Source organism: Garra rufa, chromosome 19 (assembly GCF_049309525.1).
Source record: "Garra rufa chromosome 19, GarRuf1.0, whole genome shotgun sequence".
Taxonomy (NCBI): domain Eukaryota; kingdom Metazoa; phylum Chordata; class Actinopteri; order Cypriniformes; family Cyprinidae; genus Garra; species Garra rufa.
The window spans coordinates 10022728-10034334 of NC_133379.1; the positions used below are offsets into that span (position 1 = coordinate 10022728).

The window sequence follows — 11607 nt, forward strand, 5'->3', positions numbered from 1 at the left end:
TTCACATCTGTGCAGTGTGTAAACAGCCTTATCCTTTGGGAGGTAACATGTTCTCTTTCCTTTTATACCATGTGAAAATCTTCAGTGTGTGAAACAATGACTCAACCTTTTAAAAGCCTTTTTGGAGAGCAATCTACCCAAAATCTTTTTTGAAAAGTGTGTTTAGGGTTTTACTGTGTTGGGTAGAGCTTACAAATTGTAGTCTGTAGCGCCCTATGATTTCTGCGATGTGGAATCCAGTCATTAAAATGGAATTTACTGTATAACTTGGAATGTCACAGTATTTACCAAATTTTGGATGAATAAATCAAAAGTAGGTCAGTATGCTTAAATGAAAATGTGATATGGGACAGATATATATTAAGCTGCAAAAAGACTATTTAAATATGTTCTGTGTGTCTCTCTGAATGAATGGCTCAGACCCGCAGTTTAGTTTTCTACACACATACTGAAGCACGCATGGCGCTCGCAGTGTTTTCAGCCTCTGCCGTCGCAATATATGAGTATATGAACATAAAAATCTCTAGAACTGCTCTGAGAGTCACTATATAAGCATTTCTTTTGCGACAAACTATCGAAATAACATATACAAACAAACTTGAAGGTCTTCACAGCAATCCTTCAAAATAAAAGTTTGGTTAAACTTTAAGAAATTGTGACAGAAATATATTACCTCATTTAATGATTGTACTACTGATAATACATTTATTATTAAAATATAATTCTTTAAGGTTTATTTACCAGCAAAATTATGCAAAATACATAACATAGTATTTCTGAAAAAAAGAAATAAAGTAAATAATAATGATTTTATATGAGTACACTTAAATAATCTCTAGAACTGCTCTGAGAGTCACTTCAAAAGCATTTCTTTTGCGAAAAACTATCATCATATTATAAACAGAAACTTAAACATCTTCACAGCAATCCATCAAAATAAAAGTTTGGTTTAACTTGAAGAAATTGTGACATAAATATATTACCTCATTTAATGATTGTACTACTGCTGTTAATACAATTATTATTAAAATATAATTCTTTAGGGTTTATTTACCAGCAAAATTGTGTAAAATGTAAATACACAACACAGTATTTCTAAAAAAAAAAAGAAAGAAAGAAAATAATAATGGCTTTTTTTAATTAAAATTTAATTAATTTATTTATTTAATGAAACCATTACAATGGAATCCAGAAAATTAATGGAAAACACAGAATTTGGTAAATATTCTGAATTTGAGGAAAAAATATTATAATGGATTTCACAGGGCCTTAAAATTTTATTTTTTGTTAAACTTTTAATAAATTGCTGTTCAATTGTGTAAGTTTCATGATTTCAATTAATTAGACATGACATCATTAATATTTTTTATTTGACCATTAAACAGAGTCCAAAAAAAATTGAAACTTTTATATAAAAAATTAAATAAATAAATAAAACAGAATTTGGCCCCTATTTGGGATTTCATAAGGCCCTTAGTTTGTTACTGATTATTTATTTTAGGGAAACTTGACATTTTTTAGGGCAGAAAGGTTTGACTGAATGATTTACATGATGCAAATAACATGAAAACAGCAATGACATGGTCAAAGTTTTGCAGTATTTAGTAACTTGCATTACTGACTGAGAGATGCTCCCGTCCCCAAATTCATATGCATTAATTGCAAATTAATTTACATTGCCATTATATATTCATTGTATTTAATATGACACAACAGATTTTTTTAGAAAGTAAAATGTAAGAGACAAAAAGAAGAATTAGGGAGAATAAGAAAATTATGAATAATTTACTGCTATTGTCTGATTAATTTGTAATCACATAGTGCATAAAAAGTAACTTTAGAATATATATAATCTAATTACAAGTACAAAATTTTTGTACATAATCCAGAATACATGTAATCAGTACCCAGCACTGTATATATGTAGGACCACTGGAATATAAAGGGATAGTTTACCCAAAAATCAAAATTCTGTCATTAATTACTCCCCCTCATGTCGTTCCAAACCTGTAAGACTTTTGTTCATCTTCGGATCACAAATTAAGATATTTTTGATGAAATCCGAGAGCTTTCTGACCCTGCATAGGTCCCGAAAGGTAGTAAGGACATCGATAAAATAGTCCATCTGACATCAGTGCTTCAATCATAATGTTATGAAGCTACTAGAATACTTTTTGTGTGCAAAGAAAACTAAAATAATGACTTTATTCAACAATTTTCCTCTTTTTTCTACTCTTCGATGCGTCTTAAACGTCAGTTGCATTGCTGTCTATACAAAGCAGTCAGATTTAATCAAAAATATCTCAATTTGTGTTTTGAATATGAATGAAGGTCTTATGGGTTTAGAATGACATAAGGGTGAGTAATTAATGAGAGAATTTTCATTTCTGGGTGAACTATATCTTTAAGCAAAACGCATGAGATTGCTGTGATTTTATACAAATAAGACTAGAACTGTCACTTCTTTTACTCAATTTCAACTCTAAAGCAACTAAATATAATCTAATAGAAAATATACATTGTTTCCCCTCTGTTAATTAATCAATCAATCAATCAAGCACTGATATTAGATAATGCAATAAAGTCAAAATGATCAACCAGCCCTGTCAATTTATCTATTGCTTAAGCAATTCATACAGTGAATATAATAAAATTATGCATATTTTTGACCATCCAAAACAGAAAGCCAGCATACTGTTGCCATAGTAACCCCTTCAGACCAATGTGACTTCTCTTTTCAAGAATCTATTAGGTTGAAATGTGCTCTGACTTGCACCCTAACTTGAAAACCGTACTCCTTCAAACCCCCGTAATTCACACCCTGACCTTCCAACAATCCATATTCACCATGAACCATAACGTCATAGCCACTCCAACAAATATAAAAATGATTCCAGGAAGAGGCCACATTTTCCTGCTAAAAAGTGTGTGAAGGCGACGCACAGACTCAATGTTTGTGAATTCATCACAGCTTCTAAACGTACTGCAGCTCTTGGCTCATCGATCAAGCACAGCTGACAGGGGTGACGCAGTGATACGAGCAGCCATTCACGCTGACCTACAGAGTTCAGACGTGACCAGCCCGCTCGGGACAGATGGAGAAAAAAAAAAGGAAATCACAAATGAGTCATTGGTGGAATGAAGTGATACAAACTCGTGCACACGTTGACTCAAGGAAAAAAAAGAGGAAGGGTGGACTGATAGGGAACTCAGACATTGTGATATCCCAAAGTTTCTTGCCCTTTGTAGCAACAAAAAAAATCTAGTGCATATACTCCAATTTAAAATTTACAAGCCATAGTCATTCAGTAGAAATGTGACTGACATTGGTACACATTAACTTTAACAAACACGTTAAAAAATAGCTTCATCATTTTCTTTAAATCCCATAAACTTGCACTGAACATAAACCATATATTGAGATCAGAATACAGTGATTTTGTGCAACTACCCTGAACACCCTTAGATTAGTTCACTTCCAGAACAAAAATAATGTACTCACCCCCTTGTCATCCAAGATGTTCATGTCTTTATTTCTTCAACAAAGAAATTATGTTTTTTGAAAAAAACATTTTAGGATTTCTAGCTAAGCAATCTGTACTTTTTAAACTCAAACGCTCATCTTGTCTCTTGCCTGAACTCTCTTTTTTCCAGTTCAAGACACTTGGAAAACTCCTATCTTATTTTCTCCCTCAACTTCAAAAATCATTTCAAAATAATCCTACATCACTGCAGAAGTACCAAATTTGAAAATGCAAAGAAGATCAAACACCGTTAACAAAAAAGAAAAAAAAAAGTGATGTACTGTAGGACTATTTGAAGTTAAGGTAGAAAATTATATCTTGAGGTACTTCACGATCCGATCCGATTTCTATTCTGGGAGTCATGATTCGATTCCAAAACGATTCTTGATCTACATTTTTCCCCAATTAATTCTTCTGCTGTGCAAATACATCATTACAACAAAATGTAAAATTGCAGTTTCAATGTTTTTATTATTTATAGTTGAAATCTCTGTATGTCAGTATTGCCATCTTAAAATTAGGCGTGTAAATCTTCACAATCTTTTTAATTATCTTTAATTATTTTTTGTGTGCAAAATGTATTTTTTATTACATGAGCAGGCTACTTTTTAAAACAATTACTTATTTAAAATAAGTGTTCTTTAAGTATCCGAAAGTTTACAGACAATAGTTATTGGTTTTTCCTTTTTCCTCAGCATTACTGATCTAATGCATTTAACAGCATCAAATTGAGCTTTAGGACGAACAAACACAAAGCACACGTGAAAGTCTGTCAATGCGCGAGTTTCGTTCATCTAATAGTACTGCATTCATAAATGAAAGCATATCTAAAGTCAAACTAGGCGGGTGGAAACACACACTGTCAAGCAATGCGCATGTGTCTCACAGTGCAAATTCTGTGCAATGAAGCCCGCCGTGTCTCTAGCGTGCACACGTGCCATATGCGAAAAAAACAAGCTCAGAATCTTTATATAAATATTAGTATCGTTGAAGAGAGAATCGATTTTTTCTCCCACCCTAGAAAATGAGATGCATATTCTTACTGTCTTGAACCAGAAAAACAGAGGTCAGACAGAGCATGACAAGACGAACATTTGATGTTAGAAAGTACATAAATTGTAATTGAAAAAAATAAATTGAAAAAAATAAATTGTTACGCTAGATAAGACCCTTCTTCCTCGGTTGGGATCGTTTGAAGCTGCATTTAAACTGCATTTTGGAAGTTCAAACTCTGGGCACCATAGAAGTCCACTATACAGAGAAAAATCCTGAAATGTTTTCCTCAAAAAACATAATTTCTTTACAACTGAAGAAAGAAAGACATGAACATCTTGGATGACTAGGCGTGAGAAATTATCTGTAAATTTTTGTTCTGGAAGTGAACTCCTTTAACAACTGAACAACAAGGCCCAAGCACCCATTCACATCTCTAGCATTGTGGCACCAAATTTTACCCACGCACAACACACCTTAAGTAAAAGACAAAAGACAATTACTGACACCTTATACCATGTCAAAAATGACATGATTTGTCTTATGAAAGTAATTCCTTGTGCTATTATTTGGGTGTTCCCAAAACATGAATCACTTAGAACATTTCCTTATTTCCTCTTAACAACCTCCTCAACTCATCATCTGTCTTTTAATGTCAATTAAGATATCAAAAATAGTAATACAATGCGACATACAAGAGCTGTAATCACTGTAGAGGTACTAAATGTGATTTCAAGTCTCACACTGTGGGAAGAAGCTGTCTGTTGACACAAAATAAGTTAATGTGGTTAGTGTTTATGAAGCAGGTCAGGATAGGTCACACATCACATAAGCCACTGAGTGAACCAGTTATTTATCTAAAAAGCAGCAATGGATAAACAGGACAGGACTGGACTGTATAAATCTCTACAAAAGTCTGCATTAACTACTTTTGCTTTTTCATGAGATAATTTTTTCAGAAAGCAAACATAGCTCTTTTTCCCATCCGGCTTGCCCAGACAAATGTTGCTAAAGCTCATGATTCCATTATTACAAACCACATCAAAGATGAGGCTTTTTCCAGCTATACAAGTTCATATCATAAACCCAGAGGAATTTAAAGCTGTCAAACGTGGGAGCTGGGACACGCCTGAATTCAACACCTTACGACATAAACACGTCCATAAGTTCAACACAGAGAGGCAGTTTGGTGTCAACTCAAACCGAATCAGCTGTATGTTCTAGTTCTAGTAAGCTCTCATTCTGCTGGGGTCAGTGTGTTTGTTTTGAAAGGTAATGGGGAGTGGAGTGGAAATTTCAGGCGGGGTGTGTTACTGTGGGTCACTGCGGGAGATCAGTGTGACAGTGTGATGCACTTGAAATGTTATCTGGTTGTAATTATTGTGAGGAAGTATCCCTGTAGTTATTCTGCAACAACACCTGTGTGAACCTGAAGGGAAATGACTTCCTACATCCACTCAAATAACCTTGTTGCTTTATCGCAATTGCAAAACAGCTCTGTTTGAGAACATTTAGTTTGCTTTTTTGTGACACAATGATATTCAGACATTTTTTAAGTGTGATTTAAAAATCTGAACACTTTTAGAGCAACTAGATGTAAGTTATTTCAATTTATAACAGGCTTCAAAGTGACAGATTATTCAGATGGAATGTTTCCTTTTCCAAACACACTTGAAAGTAGCTTTACAGATCTTAAGCTCTCTACTCTGTCTAGTCGTTAAGTAACACTCACTGACACTTTAAGCACTAAAGGCTATATTCATCAAAACTTTTGTTTATTAATATGTAACAGTTTGTTTATTACACAAGACACAAGAAAGCGAAACAAAGTGCAAGCCCTCACATTCGCAAGCAAAGCAAACGTCTCTTACTTTTCAGGGCTTGAATTAAAGCTTTCCCATCCTTAATGAGCTCCTTGATGAACTTGTTGGTCTTCTCTAATTCCAGTTCGTGAGACTTCAGCCTCTCTCGGAATTGCGGACTGTCCAAATAGCAGTCGCTGAACTCTAACGCAGGCAATCCCATACTTATACTCCAGCTCCACAGCCCAGGACAACAGTGTAATGCAATGCAGATGCAAGTCAAATGCAACTTTAACTAATAATGAAAAGCGCAGAAGTAGAAACTACATCGCTGTTGTCGGAAACGGATGCTTTCCAACAAAAAGAAATCACAAGTGCATCTTGTCTACAACGCCAATGCGACAAAAAATGAAATACTTCGCAGCGATGTGTCAATCAAGGAAATCCACAGAAGACCCGTGCGCTTCTCATGACGACGTCATAATGTTCCGCTGCAGGGTGATGATAAAACAAAACGCGGTAATTGCGGACTCCTGCTTGGGCGTTTTTAAACGCGTCTGTACCAACCTACCATGAAGCGGATAATCCTGTGATTGTCATGCCGTTCAGCCAATAGCGTCGCGGGATTCCGAAGCGGGCCGTGAACGCGATACGCACGCTTTGTGTGCGACAGGATAAGAAGGTGATTGGTTAGCTGGTCAAGAGCGATGATGTCACAACAATGCGGGGATTTCATGATGGTTCAATTCATACATTTCTCCCAGTGCATAAACTGTGCATCAATCTAGTTATCTACAGTTAAAGTCAAACATTTACATACACCTTGCAGAATCTGCAAAATGTTTATTATTTTAGCAAAATAAAAGGGATCATACAAAATGCATGTTATTTTTTATTTAGCACTGACCTGAATCACATAAAGACGTTTACATATAGTCCACAAGAGAAAATTATTTAGTGGTAGTTGTTCATAAGTTCCTTGTTCCTCAACAAAACTGTCCACTGTTCTTCAGAAACATCCGTCAGGTCCCACAAATTCTTTGGTTTTTCAACATTTTTGTGTATTTGCCCTGTTGAAAAAAACTGCATAGGCTATGTAGGTTTTGATGCTGGTTTTAGCTGGTTTATGATGTTCCATTGCTGGTCAAAGACCAGCATAAACCAGCAAAGAACCATCTTAAACCAGCCTACCAGCATCAAAACCTACCTAACCAGCATATGCTGTTTTTTTTTTTTTTTTTTTTTCAAAAGGGGGAACTCTCCAACAATGACTATATGATTTTGAGATCCATCTTTTCACACTGAGGACAACTGAGGGACTCATATGCAACTATTACAGAAGTTTCTAATGCTCACTGATGCTTCAGAAAGAAACACGATGCATTAGGGGCTGGCAGAAATTGAAGATCAGGGTAATTTTAACTTTATTTGTCTTCTGGGAATCATGTAAGTATCTTCTGTAGCTTCTAAATGGCAGTACTAATTAAAAAAATACATGATATTTAAGGAAAAATAAGAACAATTTACACAACATCATTCCGTTCAAAAGTTTACACACCCCTGGCTCTTAAGGGACATTGTTTTTTCACGCACCTGTTTAAGATTTTGGGCTTTTTGGTGTTTCATAAAGTGTTTTTTTTTTTTTTTTTTTCAGACTAGTGAGAAAAAAACACCCAAAAGACACTGTTAAGTGTTTCTTTTATAGCACTTTATCTATCTGTGTCAAAAGATTTAAGTTACAATACATATTTTAAAGGCTGTTTTCTCAAAATGAGTTTTTTCCTCCTACACTGAACAATAAATCTCCACTTCAGTAACACTTATGCACACCAAACTTTACATTTTTTTCCTGTTTATATTCTGAAGGCTTTTACAAAGGGATTTGTATATATATATATAATTTGCTTGATTTTATACAAAATTTGACACCCCCTCCCCCCCCTCCAAAAAAATGGTAAAAGATACATTGTTTTCTGTCTGTTCTTTTTTTTTCTGAATTATAGTGACAATATGAGATACCCACAATCCCCTCTGTATGTATGTCAAAAAAATAAATAAACAGGAATTTTGAAACTGACTTCATCCAGTGTTTAGATTGTACTAGAAATGTATGCAAATTATTAAATAATGCCTCATTTGCATATTTAAACCTAACATTTTAGAAAACTTGTAATACAAAAAATGTTTGCAATTATCAATGTAATCAAATAACTGGGGTAAGTAAGGTGATAAATATTAGTTTTTTTTTTTGTTTTGTTTTTTTACCCTATTCACCTGCAGTGTCTCGCCTTAATGCATCGTTTTTCCTTTTGAAGCATCAGTGCCTTCTATAATAGTTGCATATGAGTCTTTCAGTTGTCCTCAGTGTCAAAAGATGGATCTCAAAATCATACAGTCATTGTTGGAAAGGGATCAAATACACAAAAATGCTGAAAAACCAAAGAATCTGTGACCTGAAGGACTTTTCTGAAGAAATGTGGGCTCATGAACAACTATCACTAAACAAACTGTTTAAAAAAAAACACACAGCTGTGGATCATTCGGGTAACAACACAGTATTGAGAATCAAGTGTTTGTAAACATTTGAACGGGGTCATTTTCATAAATTCAACTATTGTTTTCTCTTTTGGATTATATGTAAACACCTTTTATGTAAAATATCATATTCAGGCCAGTACTAAATAAAAAATAACATGCACTGTGTATAATCCCTTTTATTTTGGTCGAATAAGTAACATTTTTGCAGATTCTTAAGGTGTATGTTTACTTTTGACTTTAACTGTATCTATCTCAAAACCAACAAAAATGCACCATAAATTTGTAGGAGCAAAAATGCTGCACAGTATTTTCAGAGTATAAAAACTACCCCTAAGTATGGGTTTATGACTTTGCAGAAACAATTTAGGTGACCATAAAGGTTGAAAGAAAAAAGGTTAATTCCTGCCCACTTATCTTTGTAGTTTATGAGCACCATGACAGTTGAGAAATACTGGAAGAAACGTGGGCAGACATTAACTTAGGTTAAGCATCCAGAATTCCTTTCTCCCACTTTGCTGCAGGGTTTGCTGCAAATATATTTCAGTCAGAGTCTTGTTCAAACCTGTCAGTATCTCTTGAAGCCATTTTAAGCAACGCTGATAATGAAAAACAGATATTTATAACATCAGCTGAAACCAGAACAAATGCCTATTGCCAGTACTGTTGAGGAAGTTCACTTTGATGTTGCTATAGTTGCAGAGAAACCGAACAATACAACTGTATTAGTAATTAAAAACTGAAACGGGGGGAGTGCATCAAAGAAATGTTACACTGACATTTTTTCATGTGACTGGATGAGGCATACATGACATTTGTTGTGCTGCAGGTCCTTTTTGCAATTGCCATCTCTTAAAATGCTTAACACAGTGAAGAGCAACCAATATATTGGTTAAGAGAGAAACGTGTTGAATCTTGTGTTGCACAGTTCCTACTCCCAAATGCCCATGGCTGATCAATTCTCAAGCTACCACAGTATTGTATCACTCAGTCAGGCATCACACGAACACCTTGCCCTTGGCGTGAGAAGCTCGGTGTCATAAGAATTGCCTCATATCGTTTACATACCAGCTGGTGTTTCTGCTCATGAATTGGTCCAGCACAGCTATCTGCATCTCTGATGTGGAGTATACTGCCACCATGTGTCCGAAATTGAACTTTAATTATATGAATGCATGCACAAATATAAAGCCATCACAAAAATACTATTGGAATTTTTGTGCTTCTGTATTCTGTGTGCGTTTTATCAGCTTTGGTGACGTTTCTACTAATTTATTTTGTAATAAGTCATATACATTGTTTTTACTAATTGCAGTAACATTTTTTACAGTGCAGATGTGTGCAGTCCTAGAATTATATTGTAAATTTTTTATTAATATTATATTAATATTATATAATTATATTAATATTATCAGTACTTTAATATATCTTTTAAAACACCTAAACACAAATATTTAAACATATTTTTCTAAATTAAGTTCAGATAGTCATAACAATTAACACATCCATTATCTTTATTTTGCCATACAACATCGTGAAATGGCCACATCACTGTATAAAATGACTATTGATTCCTTGTATAATATTGCCACATTAACACACACACACACACACACACACACACACACACACATATATATATATATATACACACAGTACAGACCAAAAGTTTGGACACATCTTGGACACACCTTTGAACAAAAGTTTTCTTTATTTTCATGACTATGAAAATTGTAGATTCACACTGAAGGCATCAAAACTATGAATTAGCACATGTGGAATTATATACATAACAAAAAAGTGTGAAACAACTGAAAATATGTCATATTCTAGGTTCTTCAAAGTAGCCACCTTTTGCTTTGATTACTGCTTTGCACACTTTTTGGCATTCTCTTGATGAGCTTCAAGAGGTAGTCACCTGAAATGGTTTTTCACTTAACAGGTGTGCCCTGTCAGGTTTAATAAGTGGGATTTCTTGCCTTATAAATGGGGTTGGGACCATCAGTTGTGTTGTGCAGAAGTATATATAGTATATATATAGTATATATAGAATTAAATATTTTATAGAATTAAATATAATTCCACATATGTTAATTCATAGTTTTGATGCCTTCAGTGTGAATCTACAATTTTCAAAGTCATGAAAATAAAGAAAACTCTTTGAATGAGAAGGTGGCCATTTTGGCCGAGGATTCGGGAACGGCGGCCATCTTGGCCGGGAGCTCAGGAACGGCGGCCATCTTGACCGGGAACTCAGGCTTGACTGCCATCTTGACCGGGAACTCGGCAACAGCGGCCATCTTGCTTGCAGAATCTGGCGTGGCAGCCATCTTGCTTGCAGAATCAGGCGTGGCAGCCCTCTTGCTTGCAGAATCCGGCGTGGCAGCCATCTTGCTTGCAGAATCCGGCATAGCAGCCATCTTGCTTTCAGAATCTGGCGTGGTAGCCAGAGCGCCGTCCAGAGCCCGCTCCTCAAGAGCGCCTTCCAGAGCCGACGCCTCCTCCAGCGTGCCCTCCTGAGCCGGAGCTCTCTCCTGTGCGCCCTCCTGAGCTGGAGCTCTCTCCTGCGAGCCCTTCCGTGCTCTCCTGTGTGGACTATACCCTAGGTTCCCCCAAGAAAATTTTGGGGGGGGGGGCTACTCCCCTGATCAGCCATGGCCACCTGGACTGTTTACTCGGCCATGGCTACCTGGGCTGTTTACTCGGCCATGGCTACCTGGGCTGTTTACTCGGCCATGGCCACCTGGGCTGTT

General features: G+C 35.6%; 1 protein-coding gene across 1 annotated transcript in view; it reads right to left on the bottom strand.

Annotated features, from left to right (window-relative positions):
* The window catches only part of LOC141292261 (rho GTPase-activating protein 26-like), a 147403-nt gene extending 140534 nt beyond the window's left edge, over positions 1 to 6869 (bottom strand). The window contains exon 1 of the mRNA XM_073824265.1: positions 6389 to 6869. Within this exon, the coding sequence (XP_073680366.1) occupies positions 6389 to 6542 (154 nt within the window). The 5' untranslated portion in view covers positions 6543 to 6869. The remainder of the gene's footprint in view (positions 1 to 6388) is intronic.
* Between the last annotated feature and the right edge of the window lie 4738 nt (positions 6870 to 11607).